Source organism: Dromiciops gliroides, chromosome 2 (genome assembly GCF_019393635.1).
Source record: "Dromiciops gliroides isolate mDroGli1 chromosome 2, mDroGli1.pri, whole genome shotgun sequence".
Taxonomy (NCBI): domain Eukaryota; kingdom Metazoa; phylum Chordata; class Mammalia; order Microbiotheria; family Microbiotheriidae; genus Dromiciops; species Dromiciops gliroides.
The window spans coordinates 570,240,371-570,262,337 of NC_057862.1; the positions used below are offsets into that span (position 1 = coordinate 570,240,371).

The window sequence follows — 21,967 nt, forward strand, 5'->3', positions numbered from 1 at the left end:
ATTATAATGGAACCATATTATACATAATACCATATTATATAATAAATATATTAATATCACATATTGATATTTACATTTTAATAATTGCATTATAACACACTGATATTAATATAACAATTTAGCACCAAACTGACTATAATATAACTATATTAACACAAATCTTATAATGTCATACTTATATTCATATAAATATATTAAATAATTTTAAACATGTTAACATGTATGTGCTCTGTTAGGTCATGCTATGTTGTGTTATATTATACTATGCTATGGAGTGGGGGTTCTGTGTATGGGTTGGCTTAGATGGCTGTTGAAGTTTCTTCCAATTCTCAAATTCTGTGAACCTATGCTTTCTACTAATCTACGTGGCAACCTTCACAAACTAGATAGCCTTATTTGGTAATATACAGTAATCCTATGGCATAACATTGATCCAAATTCTATAAACATATACAAGAATAAGAAAAATTTTCACCTGCATTTGAAGCTTTAGGTTATACTTGATGTTGGATGTTCACTGATAACGTATCAAAATGATGTCATGAATGAAAGCACTGCCAATTTTAGAATGTCATCTGTTGTAGAGATGATAACTTACTAAGCAGATCCACAATTGAATAGTCTTTATGTTAAGGAAATTTGAAGTTGCAGAAGTATCATCTTCTGAAATGAGTCTCACTGAGAATACTGTACCTATTTTGGTGCAATATCTGACTATATGATAGTAAGACTAATAAACTGGACTAAGTTAAGAAAGGGCCATGAGAGAATAGGCAGGATTTATTACATATTTTAAATGAAAAATTATGACATGCCTTCTATCTACTCAAAGAAAAAAATACTTATGAAAATATGAGAATGTATAATGAGACAATTGGATTAAGCAAATGAATGAAGTGAAAAGAAAAGGAAGAAAGTACTTGATTTTTAGATTGGGATTGTTTGCTTTAGAAATGCTAGCACTAGTCTGTGAAAACCCAATGACCATATAAGGGTGTAGTGAGCGAAAGGCAGGCTATGTTGTAGTTTAATTTGTAGTCAAGATGCTGGGAACTTGGAGGCCTGGGGAGAGGGGCATTAGTAAGCAAGAGAGGACCTAGAAAGGAAGGTGGGAGGTTGCCAAAGACAACTTTCATCTATTAATTTTTTTTTTTTACCTAGTGTTGGCCCTGTGCCCAGGAAAAAGGGAGGAAACTCAATTTCTTTATGTCACCCTCCATATTGCAGTACATAGTCTCCTGCTTCCAGGACCCCTAGAAATCTGGCTACTACTGGTACTAAAGTTCCCAAATAAGTTGTTGTGGATAAAATGGACAGTATTTGGACAAAGCCCTTGTTTCCATGTCATATGGCTTGGAAATCTATCGTTTATGTCATTTTTTTTCTATGGGAAAACGTCCTCCAAGTTAAAAGCAGTCAATTTAAAAAACGAACTTTTTAGAACAAGGTCCGTGTAAGCTAACGACTGTCTCTAACATCAGAGTGGGGAATGCCGGTGCCTTACTTGCTCCTGAGATGATATTGCTGAGTCAGACTGCTGCCTTCCACTTCTTACTGACTCTAGGGAAGTGACTGCATCTTCTTCCCCTCAAGGGAAGAGTGCTTTTTTAAAAAAAATTGTTTGTGGAAAGCCCCCTGGGCTGCCTTAGGGCATGGAATAGAGGAGCAAGAGATCAGCTGGGTGGTCTAGGCATTGCCTTTGTTTTCCTGTATGGCCTAGTATAGACCCTACTGAGGACCACAACTGTCTCTTAATGCTATCTCTTTTCTACTACTGGTGGATGGATTAAGCACAAGTAACACATCTTTTTAGGGCCTTGAGTCATTCTTGATTTTTGATTTATTACAAGGAGAGAAGGGATAAGAAGATTGGTCCTGAAGATCCATAGGACTCACCTGTTTATCCTCATTACAGCTAATTTTCATGAAGGCTGAGCTCAAGTGCTACTTTCTAAATGAGACCATTCCCAACCCTCCAAAACTGACCTTGTATCTATTTTGTGTATAGTTCTGTGTGTGCATTGTCTTCTGCTAGATTTTAAGTCCTTTAAGTCCTGGGACTGTTTTGGCTTTTATCTTTGTGTCTTTAATGCCAAACTCACTGTCTTCCACATAACAGGTGTGTAATAAACGCTTGCAGATTGAATAATATTTTTACAAAGATGGGTTTTTGTTTTAGGGAGAACACTGGAGACTCTGGAAGCACTGCTCAGGTTCCAAAATGGGATCAACCCATTCTCTTCCTCTTGTTTACAAGTCTAGTTCACTGTCCATTTCTAACATTTGTCCAAGATATTTGTACTGATGTATCAACTCTATAGGTGGTCTACCCAAATGCATTGCATAGTCTGGGAAATATGTGTTCTTATCAACTTCATTTTTCCTATGCGAATAGTTAGGATGAATCCCTCTGAGCAGCAATTATCCAGGACTTGATGCAACCTTAATTGTTAGATGCAAATGTGAACATCTGGAGGACTTTGCCATTTAGGGGGAATCTCTTTGATTTGGATGCCATGATAGCTACTCTTCATGACAGCTGCAGGTACCATTGATGAGCGCAGACTTCCCATCTGATCTCCTGTTGCTATTTATTAACAATCAGAGAAACCCAGACAAAGTTATTGGTTGCTGCAGCTATTAAGGAATCTTAAGTGATTTTAAAAAATCTACTCGAGAAACATCTTGTTGGATGAGAGCCTTTAAAGCTGCATTTTGTTCTACCAAGTCAAATGCTTTCTAATAATCAACAATGAGATCTTGTATTCCCTGTACCTTACAGTCAGTTATGCAATAGTAATGATGTAAATTGCTGTAGTAAAATGTTTATGAAAGTCTGCTTATTCCTTTTGTATTTCCAACAACTTTGCCAGTGATATGTGTGTAGATCACTCTCTTAAAGATTTTGTAGAGATGAAAAAAAATGAGTCAATAGCTATTAATGTTTTCTTGTTCACCATTTTTGATAGTAATGCTTCCCATGACTTCCCCCCACCCCAATTGTTCAGTACCTCTCTATCACATATTTTGAAACTCAAAACCTCAGCATCATCAAAATTTATTCACTTCCAGCAAGAACTTCCTAGGGTTACACTGCTTTCACCATTGTTTTCCTTAATGCTGTTTCTCTTTCTTCATGCAGAGTATTAGGGTTTGTGATGCTAGATTTGAAATGTAGTACAGGTCATAGAATCTCACCCCTTTATTTTACAGATGAGGAAATTGGCCCAGGTCACAGAGATATTTAGTAGCAGAGTGAGTATTTGAACCCAGATATTAGAGATAGGATTTGAATCCAGGTCCTCTGATTAAAAACCTAGTGGCCTTTCTACTTCATCATGCTTCCTCTTCTCTTTGGGGGATAGATTACTAACTAGATGCCTAAGTACTTAATAACTACATAGCTCAAATTATATTTATAAAGAGCTCCGAGAGCTTTCTTTTTTTGTTTGTTTTTCATAAAGAGACATGAGCACTTGACACTGAAATTTGATCAATGAATATTAGTAGAGGTAAGTTCTATTCAAAGAAACAATTTACATGTGGCTTTAGAAAGTATTATTGACTCATGATATGACAAAAAATTAATGTGGTATGGGAGGACTGGCACCTGTTTTATACAGACTGGTCTAGTACTTCAAGAAGGCAGGGAGTCCGTCTGGCCTAACAAGCCCAACCTATGGGGAATTGGTCTGAGGTTTTAATGGAATTTCCATTGCCTTGAGGGGAAACACTTTTCTGACCTAGTGTTCCTTATGGCTGTGGTGGATGCACAAGATTAGGGACTTTAACAGGGAACTACAGGAATCCTTTTAAGCACTACCAGAAGCAAAGTTGTTTATCTTGCATCTTGCATCTTGTAAGTATCTTCTGGAATTCTAAACCCTGAACCTGAATCATCAGGCCCTCTTGAGGTAGGCTTGGCTCAGAAGATTTTGTGTGGTAAGAAGTTGTTTGTAATGGCTTTGTGATTATATTCATTGTTGAAGTGGAGGAAAGGTGATGTGGGAGAACAGAACCTTGAGTGCTCATATCCTGTGACTACAGTGTTCTTGAGGAGTATATGGGGGACCCTTCTCAGTGGTGTAAAGATGAGGCTCCCAACGATCCCCTAGAATTAGCATGGTGTATAATTAAGAAGTGTGACAGGGAGAAAAGAAGTATAGCAAAATTAAGTAGCTGTTAGCTTTTATTAACAGTTTTAGAAAAGCTGGACCACCAACATAAGTAAAACAAAAATGAATTTTACTTGGATATTTGGAATCAGAAGTAGAACTTTTGATTTTAAAAACCATGCTTTGAAGGCAGAGGAAATTAGTTCTGTTTCTGTTAACATCACAGGTGAATAAGGCAATGGTAGTGGGGGGTGGGAACTGAGGTTGTGAGTGGGAAGCACAATCTCTAATCTAGAGGTTTCCTTGGACAATGTATTAAAGTATTCTATAAAAGAAGACAACAGACATTGTACACAGTATCATCAACATTGAGTGTTGACCTACTGTGATGGACTATATTCTTCTCAACAATGCAATGGTACAGAAGAGTTCCAGGGAACTCATGATGGAAGAGGATCTCCAAATCCAAGGAAAAAAAAAAAAAAGAACTGTGGAGTATAGATGCTGATTGAACCATACTATTTCTTTTGTTTTGGGTGCTATTGTTTTTTTTTTTCCTATTTTGAGGTTTTGCATTACTGCTCTGATTTTTTCTCTTATAACAGGATTAATGCGGAAATAGGATTAATGTTATTATGTGTATATATATGTGTGTGTATATATATATATCTATATGTACATGTATATAGATATATAGATATAACCTATATCAGATTACCTGCTGTCTAGGGGAAGGGGGAGGGAGAGGAGGGAGAAAAATCTGAAATTGTAAAGCTTGTATAAACAAAAGTTGAGAACTATCTTTACATGTAACGGAAAAAATAAAATACCTTATATGTAAAAAAAAAAAAGAAGACAACAGGAGCAGGAGTGAAGACAAGGACTGGGTATCAGCAGAGGTCTAAGAGAACTTAGCCCATTACTAACTCCCAGGATACTATCTTGTAGGGAATAATCTCCTCCATAGGGGAATCAAAGGGTTGGTGTGCACTGACCACCATGGAACTTGGATAATTAAAAAAAAAATACACCAAGCTAATTAATTATTATAACAATGACTAATGAAGGTGTGGTACAATGGAGGGGGGCAACCCAGAGATTCTGTCAACTGCTGAGTTCTGTCAGCTTGAAAAATGTACAAAGGACTTGCTTTTGTAAAGTCAAATGAATTGGTTCAAGGAACTAAATGGGGATTGCCCTTTTCCCTTTTTAGGAGATGATGGAGATGATCTGAGATCATAGTTGTAAATGAGCTGTGGTTGTGATTCTTGGAACATGAAGTTAACAAGAAAGTGACTGATGATCATTTCATAGGATTCTTGGTAAAAGTCTATCAGCACATACAGGACTAGGGCAGTAAGAGTACTGCCCACATAAACTGTGGACATCAGGGGGCAGCTAGTTGGCACAGTGGATTAAGCACTGACCCTGGATTCAGGAGGACCTGAGTTCAAATCCGGCTTCAGATATTTGACACTTAATAGATGTGTGACCCTGGGAAAGTCACTTAACCCTCATTGTCCCGCTAAAAAACAAACAAAATACACAAACAAAAAAAACCTTGTGGACATTTCTGAAGGCCTCCACTCTACCTTGTCATTCCCCTACTCTATCTAGTTGTTCGGAGGTACCTAACTAGGTGTTCAGACTTGAGGGATAGCTGAGATGAATCCCTTTGGGGTGTAATGATTGGAATGACGCCACCTGCTGGAGACTTCTCAATTTACTTTCTACAAGTGGGGACTATAGTAATATTAAGTTTTAGAGAAAGTTTCAATTTTTGTTTTATTATATGTTTCATGTGTAACAACTAAGATTCTGAATTCCCTTAGACATGTTTTTGAGAACTTTCATTATTTGATTTGATTATTGACAAAGCTATTTTAAAGTTGTGTTAAATTCAATTTTGTAGGAAATTTTCGTAGTTGATTACCAGCATCCACATATCAACCCCTGAAAAGACTTCCATTCCATGACTACACCCAGAGGACATCTGAGAAAAGACTTTCAAAGACATTAAATGAATAATTTGGTTTCTTTGTTTTTCTTTTTCCCTTTTGTTATTATATACACCATTTGTAACATGTATTCTCTGCAGAGGCACTCCCTTTGCAAGACCAATGTCAAAGTACTGGTTTGTGAGGGACTGCCCCTCTGGACAAAACTTTCCTCTCTCCCTTTTCCATATTGTTAACATATTGTTAGTTAGCATAGGTTATTATATTCTGTTATTTTTTTTACTGTTTCATCAAGGAAACACCCTGTTTCTTGAAGAAACAAAGGGAGGACTGTAACGATTGGAATGATGCCACCTGCTGGAGACTTACTGTAGAAAAGCTCAGCCATGAGGAGGTCTCTGAGGGGAAGCCATGTGGTCAAGGTCCTTAGCATCAGGAAGTGACGTTTGCTCGTGGGCACTGTCTATCAAGACTACCAGCCAATCAACTTGAGGAGCCTCCCATTTCTGGGAGGGGGACATGAAGTAGGAAGCGGACACTGGCGGAGGGGTTCGGTTTCTTTCCTGAACTCGCCACGGTGGGTTGGATGATAGGGTCTCTTAGAAATAGTTAGATTTTTACCTTTCTCTCTGATCCTAATGCTCTTTAATAAATACTTAAATGCTTAAATACTCTTGCTAAAGCTTATAATTTATTGGTGACCACTCAATAGATTTTATATAGTATAGCTAGAATTTTAGCCCTAACAAGGGTAAGGGTTAAGGTTCTGCTAATATTCAGCTAAGTGGTACAGTGGATTGAGCATCTGGGCCTACAATCAGGAAGGGCTGAATTCAAATCCCATATGAGACATTTAGTAGCTATGTAACCCTGGACAAAGTCACTTAATCTCTGACTCAGTTCCTCATCTATAAAATGGGGATAATAATAGCATCTACCTTTTAGGGCCATTTTAAAGGTCAAATAAGACAATATTTATAAACAGTTTTTAAAATGTTGAATTATAATGCTGCTGCTGCTGCTATTCTAACTACAGGACTTCTGGGGGACTGGTGGCTATATACCTTAGGGCCTGTGATTTGGCAAGGGGGTAGGGTGCTACATATTCAAGGGCCTGTTAGATACTGAGAGCTAGTTTAGTTGGCTGGACCCTCAATATAGGGTTGGACTGATAGCCAAGTTGGACCCTCAGTGGATCCATTTAGGCTATCCAAGTTTCTAGGGGGAAGTTTTTTTCCTTGAGAAAACATTGAGGGAACATGCTTTGTTCAAGTGGAGGTTGGTAGCAGAACTCGATTGGATCTCAGTTGTGATCCTAACTAATAAGTAGCTAACAGGTAGCTAATAAGTGGGAAAGTATTATGGCCATGGCTATTATGAGTTCTTGGGAGTAAGTATGAGCACTTACAATAGCTTCTTTGTTAGTAATTGTTGGTAGTAGAAACTCTTGGAGTTACTTAAACCATACCATGTAATTAATATTAAACAAAATTAGGTGTTGGATGGGATATAATATACTTCCTCTCTAATGATAAGAATGAAGGAAGCTGGAGTACTTCACTATACAAATTTCCCTTGTAAAAAACAGTATAGTCAATAAAAGATATTGTTTGGTACTTGACATTTGACAATAAATTATTGGGCGCTGAATGAAGTATTATGCAAATTGCGGTGGCCTTTACTGAATTTGTCAACAAGGTGGATCTGATAGGACAGGCACTAGGTGAGTGGTTATGAAGAAATAAATCTCACTAATGCATTTCTCCTCTAGTTCCATGGCTAAGACTAATCAAGAGCATTTGCTCTAACCCAAGAAAGAATACCACATAACTCCCCTATCCTTTTTCAGGTAGCTTGAATTCTTCATATAGCCATAGTCTGGGGGCTAGAGAACTGAAATGGGTCCTACTTTCTGAGGTTGCTGATGTTCATCACTATATTGATGATGTCATGTTGAAAGGGCTGGATGAAGCCACAGTAGCTGAGACTGCATTGGAGAGATAATAAATGAAAGATCAACCCTAAGAGAATTGGGTCCAGCCTCTTCAGTTAAATTTTGGGGAATAAATTGGATTTGAAGAACCTAGATGACTCTAGATGTAGTTCATAATAAGCTATTGACACTTGTTCCTCAGCAGTTATAAAAGAAACTCAGAGATTTATGGGACTTTGAAGAACCCATATTCCTCTCTTGGGTATTTTGATATCTTCTATTGACTGAGTTACTCCCAAGTCTCTTTCTTTTGAGGAGATAGCCTTGGAGGACCTAAATCAGGCTACCCATCCATTTCTTCTACTGTGTCCTTATTGTCCTATGGGGTCTATATTCTTAGAGGTCTCTGTCCATAAGGACCATTAGGTTTTTGGAGTCATAAGTTCCTTAAAGCGGCCCCTTGCTATACTAATTATGAAAATTAGTTGCTTGCTTATTATTAGATGCCAGTTGTTACTGAAAGGATGCTGCAGGCTCATACCATGACAACTCTTTATTCTGAGTTGATAATTTTAAGTTGTGTGTTAAAACAGGGTCCTTTAAACAAGATGGGGTGAGCACAGGTTTCCCCTGCTAAATAGAAATGCTACAATCCAGACTGTGTTTGCCCAGGGCTGGTGCTTTATCCACTGCGCCACTTCTAATTTATTTATTTACTCATTTATTTATTTATTTATTTATTTACTTAATTATTTGCAGGGCAATGAAGGTTAAGCCCAGGGTCACACAGCTGGTAAGTGTCAAGTATCTGAGGCCGGATTTGAACTCAGGTCTTCCTGAATCCAGGGCCGGTGCTTTATCTATTGCACCACCTAGCTGCCCTTTGGATTTTTACACTTTTAACAGAAAATAGAAGATATGCGTGTGTGAGAAAGAGATAAAATCATGTCCAAGTATATTGATAGTAATACAATTTTCATTTAAGTTCCTCATGATATCAGAAAACTTAAAACATACTGGGCACCTTTCTTTAGTCCCTGCCATATGAGAATTGGTTGACAGAATTCCGTGTATTTAGCCATAAGAAGAGAAGCCATGTCTCAGGGGAGACATAACAACTGTCTTCAATTGAAGGGCTGTCACGTGGAGGAGGGACTAGGAAGCAGAACCAGGAGCAGTAGATGGAAACTGTCAAGAAGCCAGTTTGGGCTGGATGTAAGGATCAACTTCCTTGAAATGAAAGCATCCAGAAGTAGAACAGGCTGCCTAGAGAGCCTGTGGTTTCACCCTCCTGGGAGCCCTTCCAGCAGAGGCTGGATGACCATTTGTTACAGTGTGAGTTCCTTCTGTGTCTGGGCTAGATTAGATGGTCCCTTCTGTCACACAGTTTGGTGGGTGAAATGCAACTACTTTGAACCAGAAATCCAAGGTTTTTAGGTACATGTTTGGGCAGCATTTTCTTTCTGGTCCTAATTAGCAATAAGTAATAGAGCAGAATGAACATAGTCCTCTGAACTATAGTTTGCTGTGTATAAGTCACATCCTTTGTTTTTCCATTTCATCTGATTGGATAGAGAACTGGCCTGACTGAGCAAGATCTGGGTTCAAGTCTTATTAATTCATACTGTGTGACCTGGGGCAAATCACTTAAGCTCTGAGCGCTCCAGGCAATTCTCTAGTATTATAAATTGCAGAACAACAGCTGATCCACATTGGTTGAGGGAAAGGGGAACTTTTTTATGCTGATGAAATCACACAAGTCCAGACCAAGCTAGAAAAACAATCTTTTAATGCTAAATTAGTGTTACTAAACACCAGTCTATCTTAGAGTAAGCTTTGACTTGGTTTTCAAGACGACTTGTCAGGAAATGTCCCAGTAATCCTCCTTAGATGATACTAAAAAAAAGCATTTGGCAGAAGTGGTAAGTCTTCAGAACCATAGAGATGTGTGATAAATTTGCAAAACCTTGACAGCTATTTTCACATCTCAATTCCCAAACACAAAGGTAATGAAAACAAACATCCTTGAAATATGACTCTATTCACAGATAACAAATGCACTAAATACTCTTTTAGTGTGTGATTTCCTTTTGGAGGGACCTCAGACATTACTGACTTAAACCTAAAATAATTTAGGGGTATGACTTCTAAGCCTTTTGGAAGTTCTGGGTAGAATCTCCACTAAAGTCCTTGGATGCTTCATGAAGGTGTTTCTGGGTTCTTAAAGGTTATGTCAGAAAGGTATGGGATCTAGGAGGTCATACCTTTTTTGCATGTCTGTTATACAAGGATAGGATTATTATTAAAATATAAATATAAATATAAAATATAAATCTTTACTGATAGCTGTTGTTTTTATATCACTTTTCCAATATATGCCTTCTTCCCAGAGAACTATCCCTTATAATAGAGAAGTTTGAAAAGAGAGAAACTAACCAACACACACACACACACAAATCAACATGAAGTGTTCCACATCCATATTTCCTACCTATGCAAAGAAGGAGGGAGATGCTTTATCATATCTTTTCTTTGGGGCCAAGCTTGGTTGTTATCATTACACAGCAGTCAGTTTTGATGGGTACTTATTTTATTTCCAATTCTTTGCTATAACAAAAAGTGTATGGGTATCAGCTTATACAAGTACAGATAAAATCATTGCCATAAGGTTGGACAGAAACTCATGAAAAAGGGAAAGGGCTTGATCTCTGTCAGGGGAGAGAGTACCGATATGGATCTCTCAAGACATCAGAAAGTAGGAAGAATGATCATAATACTTTTGTGAGAAAGTATTACATTTAACTTTAGAAACATATGTATACACACACACACACACACACACATATATATATGTATTTATACACATATATCCTGAAAAATGGATTCACTGAAGGTTCTACTTGAATTAACACTATTCTGGGCCTCTGGTACCATTTCGTATACTGTGGTAGAAATTGTAGACTAAATAATACTCTAGAGGAGTAGACTGATAAATGTGCCTAACAATACCAAACTGGTATTATACCTGAAATTTCAAACATTATACACAGAGCATTTGATGGTTACATTTTAAAACCGTATAGTATATAAAGCCCTGAAAGCAAATCAGCCAGAACACAATCAATGTCATAGGTTCAGGTTTTTATACTTTTAACAGAGAATATACATGTGTGAGAAAGAGATAAAATCATGTCAAAGTAAAACTGATAGTAATACAATTTTCTTTTAAGTTCCTCATGGTATCAGAAAACTAAAACATACTGAAAGAAAAACTAAACACATTATGAAAGAACTCCCTATGTAATGTACTATGTGTAGCAACAGGTCAAAATCGGAGACTGAAAGGGTTTGGGGATTTCTTATGAGAAACTCTAGCAAGAAAAACACAGTGAGTCATTTCATCATAATGCCTTCCCCTGCCCCCAAATACACATCCACATTCCCATATCTATAGTATCTGGTCACTTGGTTGGTGCTATTGCCACATGAAGTATCTTCACTGCATCACTGTCACTGAGTGGACAAGGGAAATGGAGACAGTGGGATAACCAGACTTGACTGTCACAGCCATGGTGGAGGGAGGTGATGTGAGCTACCCTTTCTGTGCACACTAAAGAGGAGAAATTGTACTCTCTTTGTAGAGGCTGATCTGGAACAGCGATTCTTTTGTGTCACTGTCTTTAGGAACTGGGAAGCTAACTGCAGCTGGTTTCCTTTTCTATAGGCTGAAAAAACTCTTTGGCAGAAGTAGCTCTCAATAGATGCTCCCAGATTTCCTGACAAATTGTCAGTCACACACTAAGAATCTTTCTCCTCCCTCCACCAAGGAAAGAATAAAGAAAAAAGTGTATGTTATTCAATTCCCATAGCACCAGTAAATTATACAGGTTGTTTCTCAGGTAACTGCAGCTCTCCCATAGGATTTTTTTTTTTTTTTGGTGGCACGGTGAGCTAGGTGAACAGCTAGAGGAAAATAATTGGAATTATATTACCAAAAAGTAACCTCACTGTAGCTACACAGGGAACCAATTTCCTACTGCTTAGAGTCACTACAGAGGGAATATGAGATGAATGCAGAAGCTTTGGAGAATATTGATGAAAAAGTTATACAAGTTTTCAACATTTTCAAGATGATCTTTATAAGGAATACTATAACCTATTTTTTTATTCTCTAGGTTATGAACTTTCCTGGTTTGGTGTGGTTATTCCATATATATCACACAGCAGAAAGATTTTGGCAGAAGGAAATTTAAAAAATTAGAGAGGGATTTTTTTTTTTTATTGCTCCTTGTGAAGCTTAGACAAACGGACTCTCCACAGATCGAATATCAATGAGGATAAAGCACGGAGGCACTTCTGTTGGAAACCTTTGTGTTATTGGTGTGATGGGTAATCTGAAGGGGAGGGTGATTTACATGACCTCTGTCTTTTGTTGCTTCTAGGGACAGCAAGCTTAAGGAAGTGACATTTGGGTAGACTGCTAAGGGGGTGGAAGTTGAATTGAAAAGGTGGCATGCCCAGTTTAATTTGCTGAACAGAATGGAGGTGGTTTCAGAAAGGCCTTAATTATAGGAATAGGTTTATATACTATAATGTTGGGTGTTAAATTCCTTAGTGTGTGAATATGTATGTGTATTTGGGGGAGGGGATGATACACATGTCTCTATTTTACTAAATTACAATTTATAAGATTAAACTAGTGTCCTAAAGAGAATAACTGAAAGGAATTAAAAACCTTATTGCTGAAAATAAATAAAATTATTTTATAGTTAAGAAAATTATATAATAGACTATGAACTCAAGAGCTTTGATAAAATAAAAAGCTACCACAGTGGTCTAGAACAAAAAAACACCATTAGAGACCCTAATATTTCTCCATTATTCCAGAGTTTAAAGGATAACAACTATATAAGAAAATGTGTCTGTATAAATAATGGTACCCTTAAGGAGGATAATATTTCTTTTGTGCTGAGATAATGTTTAAACTCTCTCAATTATTTAAGATCTTGAATACAAAGATTTCATATCATATCAAAGATCTGATTTTTCCAATATCCCTATTGACAGAAGTAATATTTATGAGTAGAATTACTACTCCATATCCGCTTAAATCCAAAGCCATTTTATCTACACTTGGTTGGACTCTATCACTAGTGACATTTGTAGTTTCTAATGCAAATAATAAGATCCCAGGATAGCCAGGAATTAAATTGCCTAAATCATCATGGAATAGCATTTTATTAAATGGATTTGCTTCTGCTTTGGTGAAAGTTGAGAAACAAGGTTCCTCAAATCATTATGTTACCTACCTTTATTATGAACTAGCGGGTTAGCAATAGGGATTGGATCTGTGATTTTGCTGGCATAAGAGCTCCTCGAGGAAGAAACTCTCTCCAACAATGCAGATGGAAACAGCTACAATTTCCAGAATATCACCAATAGGGTATACATTACCTATAGAGTACAGAGAGGATAAGCAATTTGCTGAAGGTCATTTTTCAGTGATTATCAGAGATCTGAACTCAGGACTTCCTGGGTTTCATGATCAGTTTTCTATCCCCCACACAGAGCTGATTCTCTTTTCTAAACCGTGTATGTGTATGTGTATGTGTATGTGTATGTATGTGTATGTATCTCTGTATCTCTATCTAATTATCTATCTATCTATCCATCTATCTATCCATCTATCTATCCATCTATCTATCCATCCATCCATCCATCCATCCATCCATCCATCCATCCATCCATCCATCCATCCATCCATCCATCCATCCATCCATCCATCCATCCATCCATCCATCTATCTATCTATCTATCTATCTATCTATCTATCTATCTATCTATCTATCTATCTATCTATCTAGTTCTAGGTTTAAATACCTAAGCCAAACCTCATTTAATTTCCTTATGACTTTTAGTCAGCTTAAGAACATAAGGAAGAAATTTCATTCCTGGGAGAGGTTGTGTGTGCGTGTGTGTGTGTGTGTGTATGTGCTTACAAATGTGTAATAAAGATTCTAGTAACCTCCAAATTATTTTGGAAACATAATCAAATCAGGCATAATGAAAAAATCACATCTTCTACTTAGCATCTTTGGGATTCATTTTTATATGATCTTTAGGGTCCCTCTTAACTCTTAAATACTGTTATCTACTTGTTTTTCTTTAAAACAAAAATAATCAATTCCACAAATATGAAGAAAATTGTTCTGAGTATAACTACAGCTATGAGAAGCTATTTTCAGGTTTGATTAGTGGATGCCATAAGTTTTTTTTTTTGTATGTTCTGAAGGAGTGGGAAAAGATCATTTAAGTGAAACGCATCATGCATATACATTAAACAGTCATTAAAGGACTAAAGCTATGAGTGAAAAGATTCTAAGTGTGTTTTCCTCCATCCTTATATCTGAATAGTAAAATCCAGCCAAAGAGAAACATTGCACAGTCTCTGAGCAGGATTCTCAATACTTAACCATGAGAAGAGAAAGGAAAAAAAATCCCTATCAGCTATGAAACAATCCGCTGGGGAAAAGCAGCAGTTCTCATGAAACTGTTAATGATTCAGCATGGAATAAAACTCAAAAGCCACTGACCCCAGTGAAAAATTCCAGAGGAAACATATGGATTTTTATTCACTTTATTGAACTACTGAGGAATTTTAGAGTTATTATAGGTGTATCACAGTTTTCAATGTTCTGCCTCTGTTAGCTACTCCCTTTTTCACATGAAGGTGACCCAGATATATACTTTTATTGAATTGGAAAAGATGAAATAAATATAAAAATAGAACCTTTAAAGAAAGAAAATCATCAGAAGTGCTAAACATCAAGCATTTTTTTCTCTTCTACACAAAGTGTTTAAACAACTACGTTTTCCATAAAACATTTTTCAGTTGATTTGACAATTATTTAGAACTATTCCAACCTCTCCCCTCTTGCCTATAATGTTCCCCCCCATGCCCCCTCCACTCCAAACAGTTTCATACTTACGGGTGCTTGCTTCATTTTGACTTGCCAAAAGATTGTGATTTTATTCAAGCTGATTTACACATACCACAAACTGATCTGGGAATACACGGAGTTCTGTACAACATGAAGAAAATAAAGTCACCCAAGGGCACAGAAGTATATCTTCTTAAAATAGAAAACACATCAATTTTTCTTCGAGATTATAGTAATAAGCATTTCTAAAATGCACTGTTTCTCTTTGCCTCACTCTCACGCCCCTCCCCCCTTCCTTTTATCTTTAGCTATCAATAGGGCAGGGCAAGCTCAAAGCTCCAGAGGATACAGAAGGCTGCAAATTAGTCCACCTGAGCCCTTGGACCAATCTATCCCACGAACCCCCTAGGCATGTCCTTTGTATGCTTTCTTTCATGTTGATTTTATTTTTCATTTCTCAGAATCATATTTATAGGGCATGATCACTGAATAATTACATCAGAAGTGAGTGGGAATATAAAACAGATGGGGAAATGGTTTACTAAATTTGAAAATAGGAAATCAAAATTGTTGCTAGTTTACATAGCATCTCTGTCTCTCACTATGATATTAGCATATTAGCTCTAGAAATATTTTTCCAATTTCTTATTTGAATCAGGCTATAAACATGAAAGTCTTTTTAGAGAAATGATTAATTTGTCAGCGATTTAAAATGAAGAATGGAGGACTTAACTCTATTATGCCAGTAACTTATAAAGAAAGCTTCTTAGAATTAGACTATTCATTTTCAGATAGAATTAAATTATTGAAAAGTATGTTACTAAGAAGACCAGATAGAGAACTATCAGTGAAAAGCTTTTCTTTGTACTATATGACTTTAAAATTGGACAACAGCTTCCAAGAGTACTCATGATTTATGAAATAATAACTATCTGATTCTAAAGTACTTAGAGGCCTATCACTAAGGTATTAATTACCCTGAGATTGAACTGATCTAACAAATATGAACAGATTTAGCCGGATATACCACAAGGCTATTTTAAAGTTCAGGATAGGGAACAGCCTCAGTAGAAATTCCCTAAATTGGTCTGCAACTTAGTGTCAGAGTTGCCTGGGGCACGAGCACTGTGAGGGTTAAAGTGACTTCCTCAATGTATATATTAGAGACAGGACTTAAGCACAGGTTTTCTTGACTCTGAGGCCAATTCTCTAGCTGCTCTACCATGCTTTTCTTCACTGTGTAATAAGTTTAAAATGTTTACAAATTCATGGAAAGTACTTTATGTTCTATAGTAAATAAAGAAATTGGGATAACATGAATTTTCTCACCAGGGTAGAAATAGGAAGCAATTTACAAATCACAGACAGCTTTTTATGGGGAGTGTTACTGACCCTGTGACTTCCCTGGCATTAGAAACCCCCAGTAAGGAATCTCCCTTTACCAATGCAAGTTGGCACCTGCTCTTCAACTTACAGCCTTACAGTTGCCTGGGATACTAAGATGGTAAGTGACTTGCCCAAGTTCTAGTACATGTCAAAGGCAGAACAGGAACCTAGGTTTTCCTGACTCAAAAATCTGGAAATCAATCTACTATACCACTCTATAAAGAGGATTCTACAACTTAAGTTTTGAGGACTGCAAATAAAATGAAAGGGTACATGGATTCTGAAAACTACTACTGTCTTAGGGGCTATTTCTTTCTCTTTGAATATATGAATATGACTCAACATAGCCTACTCCAGTGCTAAGCACTGGAGTTAGAAAAAGCAGAAAAAGACAATCCTTGCTTTCAAGGAGCTTACAGTCTAATACGCCACAGAAAAGAAGAAAAAAAGGGAAAAACCCCCCAATTTTTCCTGACACTACTTGTAATCTTTCTTATAATTAGTCAATCATATTTTTTTTTCTGTTCCAAACTGTTCAATAGTCTCCTCTTCTTAGAGTGGCACTGAAGGCTTTCCACAACCTGGCTCCACTCTGCCTTATGGCACAGTCAAAAATTAAAAAAGAAGAGGCAAACCGAATAGTTTTGTGTAATAGTAGTTGTAAGTGGCCATGTATTTAATACAAAGTAATTATTATTATTATTTGTTTGTTTTTTGTGGGGCAATGAGGATTACAAGTGTCTGAGGCTGGATCTGAACTCAGGTCTTTCTGAATCCAAGGCTGGTGCTTTATACACTGCACCACCTAGCTGCCCCAGTAATTATTATTTTAATTTCAGTTATAGCTGAAGTTTCAAAAAGCAGGGCACTATTAAGTATCAACATTCCATTCTCTGGTTTACTTGTGTTGCTAATAAAACCAATAATATTAAAATAATTGCATTTGAAAACATTTGAAAAGTCCCACGTGTGATGGTGAAAAACAATGGGTCAGTGCAGATCTTCTCTCCAACAGCAGTACAAGAGAGGCCTGTCCATACCATTCCCCTGCTCAAAGTGCCTCTTTCTCTCTCACCCCTAAATGCTATGGGATAGGGCCAAGTATACAGTGGAGACGACATCACCACCATCATCACCATTCCCCTGCTCAAAGTGCCTCTTTCTCTCTCACCCCTAAATGCTATGGGATAGGGCCAAGTATACAGTGGAGACGACATCACCACCATCATCACCATCACCATCACCACCACCACCACCATCATCATCATCACATCACCATCACCACCACCATCATCACCATCACCATCACCACCACCATCATCACCATCACCACCACCATCATCACCATCACCATCACCATCACCATCAATCACAATAACAACAGGTAGCATTTGCATAGTGCTTTAAGGTTTGCAAAATGCTTTACACATCATCTTATTTAATCCTTAACAACAATTATGGGAAGTAAGTGCTATTTTTATCTCCATTTTACAGGTAAGGAAACTGAGGATGAGAAAAGTTAAGTGACTTGCCTGAGATCACACAGCTAGTAAGTACCTGGGGCAGGATTTATATGTAGGTCTTCCTATCTCCAAGTCCATCCATCTCACCACCAAACCATCTAGACTAAATATTCTTAGAAATCTTTTTAAATCTTTGCTGCTTTGGAATGGGGGAATCAGAAGTAATGAGTAAAATCTGCATTTTTTTTTAAACTGATGGGATGTAATTATCAAAAAAGTTTGGAGAACACTGGCCTAGAGTAATGAGAGTTTAAAGTGACTTGCCCATGATGACACAGCACATATCAGAGGCCAGCCTGCTCTAAGCTAAGTTGACTCTCAATAGCTCTTTACATTGAGCTAAACTTTTGTTATGTTTGTATCAACAACTGAAATATAAGTTCCACTTAATTTTCTTAAATAATAATTTTCATGCATTTTCTTTTGTTAAGGGCTAAAATTCTAGCTAGTCTGTCTAAAATATCTAATGAGTGGTCGCCAATAAATTATAAGCTTTAGCAAGAGTTAGACTTTTAAGCATTTATTAAGGAGAATAAGAATTTGGTAAAGAGAGAAAGAAGGGCCTACATTCATTTATCTATTAAAGGGAGAGCACATTTCTCGCTCCCTTCTCCACCAACGTCCCGCAGGAAAGAGCGCCTGCCCTGCCCCCTTCCTCCTCCCACCAGCAAAGGTCACTTCCTTACACCAAAGAAAAGACCTTCCCTCATGGCGGAGCTTTCCTATAGTAAGTCTCCAGTAGGTGGCGTCATTCCAATAATTACACTTTTTATAAATTAGATGCATGTGCTACCATATTAATATGTTGTATTATGTAATATACACAAAAATGGACCTTCAAAAAGTAATGGTAAAATAAACAACTTAAAATAGTTTTAAAATTTACTGATACAAAAATCTTGCTTTCACTAAAATGTTATTTTAATGGGAAAAGTGTGATTAAATATGCTTTATCATTTAAAAAAAAGTTCTTTGTATTTTCAGGTAGGCCAGGCTTATATGTAATAATTGGCTTAGTAATTAATTATTCAGTTAATTTGATTTATATAATCAACCAAGAGTGTGGGTTTTGTAGCTACTTAATTGGATGACATACAAGACACCAAACAATAACAGGTCTTAAGTCAGTAAACTTTAAAAAAAAAAAAAACTAATCAGGACAGGGACTCTACCAGTGTTGACTGGCATATCCTCGGCAATTTACAGACCTAGAGAGTTACCTAGGGGACAAAGGGGTTTTGACTTGCCCAAGGTCACACAACCTTTGTGTGTCACATGCAGGACTTCAAATCCAGGTCTTTTGGGATCCAAGACCAGCTCTCCAATTCCTGTGCCACACTGCGTCTCAAACATTTTACAGCTTTTTATATGACTTCTTTGGTGGTTATTTCAGTCTAAACTTTATTTGAAATTGTGCATTGCTACTATTATGTTTATTTGCATAACTAGTTTTATACAATTATATTCAAATGAGACAAGATTAGGCACTATTCTCCAAACCCTACCTCTTGACTCCATGCATTTGCGCAACCTGTTCCCCAAGTCTGGAATATATTCCTTCCCTCCTCATTTAAAGTCTGTCCAAAAAAACCCTTTTCCTTAAAATTTAGCTGAGGTACTACCTCTTTCCTGATCCTCCCGGATATAAATTCTCTCCCAAAACTTTTCTTGAGCTCTTTGTATCTCAACCTTGCACTTGTCACAACCCACCCAGAATTAGAATTATTTATGTTCATGTTCGAGTTCATTATCAGCTACATGAGGGTAGGGATTGTATTTTTATCTTTGTAACGTGCCTAATAATTATGTATTAAGAGCCTGCTCTATGTCTAGTACTATGCTTGGTCTTGGAGATATTAATACAAAAGGAGGGGGGCAGTGCTGTACTCAAGGAACTTACTTCATATTAGGGGAATGCAACACTGGTACAAATGAGTAAATACATGTTACATATAAAAGAAATACACAGTGATTGGAGAATCCGGAAAGGATTATTGAAGGTGGCACTTGAGCTGGCCTTCAAGGATATGAAGGGTCCAAGAGGTATGAGGACAGAGGGAGTGAATTCCAGGCATGGAGCACCTCTTGTGCTAAGATACAGAGAAAAGAAATGGGTTGTTACATATTAAATTGCAGTTTGAGAATATTAATCTATAAATATTGATATTAGCAGCATATTCTCTGTTCTGAGAAGTTAATGGCTTTTGATGTCCTATATTTGTGTCTTAGAATTCGTAATGTATCCATCATTGGCTGCTTAAAAATTCTGTATGTTTTACCTAAATTCCTAATTGCCAAAATAAGCCACTATTTCTTCAAATTTATTTTTTAAAGTATCATAATTATTAACATTGTGACTGTAACGGGAATAAACTTAAATTTAAAAATTCTCCTTTCTAAAGATGGGGCAGATTGGAGATTGTCATCAACATATACACACAGCCTAGCTCATTATATTATGTAGAAATGTGTCTTCTGTTATGTAATGTCATGTTAGAGCATGGACAGTTTGTATATAGACCTGGATATATTAATTTTATATATTTCATGTTTATATGTATTTAAAATGCCAAGAACTATAGCACAAAATGTGTTGTGCATTTTTTGATATGAAAATTTTGTAACATTTGCATCAAAAATTGAATGCAAGTTCTACTTGTTTCTATTTTCTTAAATTATAATTTTGATCTATTTTATATACTTAATACAAAGTGATTAGTTTAATTTTGAGAAAAATAGTTATATTTGAATTTTCTTATTTTAACTTTTTTTGGGGGGGGGGCAGGGCAATGAGGGTTTAGTGACTTGCCCAGGGTCACAAAGCTAGTAAGCGTCAAGTGTCTGAGACTGGATTTGAACTCAGGTCCTCCTGAATCTAGGGACAGTGCTTTATCCACTGTGCCACCTAGCTGCCTTGTTTTTATTTTTATTTTTTTGGTGAGGCAATTGGGGTTAAGTGACTTGCCCAGGGTCACACAGCTAGTAAGTGTCAAGTGTCTGAGGCCAGATTTGAAATCAGGTCCTCCTGAATCCAGGACTGGTGCTTTATCCACTGTGCCACTTAGCTGCCCCTATGTTTGAATTTTCAAAAAAACAGGGCACTATAAAAATGTAAAGACAGTGTCAACATTCCATTCTCTGGTTTATTTGTGTTGCCAACAAAACAAATTAACAATTTAAATTAAACAATGATTTGAAGTTTATGTTAAGTTTCTTTAAAATTACATATTTCTTGACAATAAGTATCATCATCAGGGCTTTCTATGATGGCAAAATGCACTGAAATAGAATGCTATGAAAAAGCATTTATCCACTGTGTTTTATTCTTTGACACACACTGCTGCAACAAGGGCAGCATTTTCAGTTTTCATTGGAATGTGCAATTTGGGGGAACAGTATAGTCTAACTTCTGGGTATCAGTGATAGAATGGTATTGAAAACACTTTCTGAAAATAAAGATATAGATATTTGTGGCTTGTCGAGGGAGTCCTGCCAGCCTAGGAGTGAGGTGAGCCTTCTTGGTGTCTATTATTTTCTTGGAGTATCTTAAGAATAGTGTTGCAAATAGAGGGGAATTCACTCTTTAAAACTGTCAGTGGTCTAGCAACCAGCATGGAACTGGAATTCCACTGGTCATGTGGATTACACTAGTGATAGTAATTTTGACAATTATTTAAGCTATTCTAAATCTTCATCAATAAATCAGTATACCTCACATGGACCCATGAATTTTGTAATATACCTTTAATCAAACTGCTTACATAAATAGGGGCCCTTTAAAAAACAGGGGCCCTGCACACCAAAGAGATGGCCCTGAATAAGACTGAAGAGGTAGCATCAATAGGGCTTGGTAATAGATAGAATATGAAAAATTAGAGAAGAGGAAGTGTTAATTTAACTCTGAGAAGAAGCAGATTTTAGGGAAAAGATAATAAACTCAGATTTGCACATATTGGGTTTGAAGTATAGGTCTATCTATAATAGAGATGTCCTATAGAGAGCTGGAGATGTGGGTCTAGAGCTTTCAAGAGAGAGATAAATAAAATTGAGGGTCATCTGGGTAGAGGTGATAACTTAAGTTGTGGAAGTAAGACAACCAAGGAAAATGAAG

General features: G+C 36.8%; 1 protein-coding gene across 4 annotated transcripts in view; it reads right to left on the bottom strand.

Annotated features, from left to right (window-relative positions):
- LOC122742274 (SLX4 interacting protein) overlaps positions 1 to 21,967 on the bottom strand; it is a 244,107-nt gene that overhangs the window by 21,575 nt on the left and 200,565 nt on the right. For 2 of the 4 annotated variants that reach the window (XM_043986391.1, XM_043986392.1), the window contains exons 6-7: positions 14,996 to 15,088; positions 13,316 to 13,460 (exon numbers count right to left, since the gene is read on the bottom strand). The exons of 1 other annotated variant lie outside the window; for it this stretch is intronic. In XM_043986391.1, the coding sequence (XP_043842326.1) occupies positions 15,036 to 15,088 (53 nt within the window). In that variant the 3' untranslated portion in view covers positions 13,316 to 13,460; positions 14,996 to 15,035. Of the gene's footprint in view, positions 1 to 10,502; positions 10,614 to 13,315; positions 13,461 to 14,995; positions 15,089 to 21,967 lie in introns of those variants that run through there. One more of the 4 variants, XM_043986393.1, reaches the window with a different exon arrangement.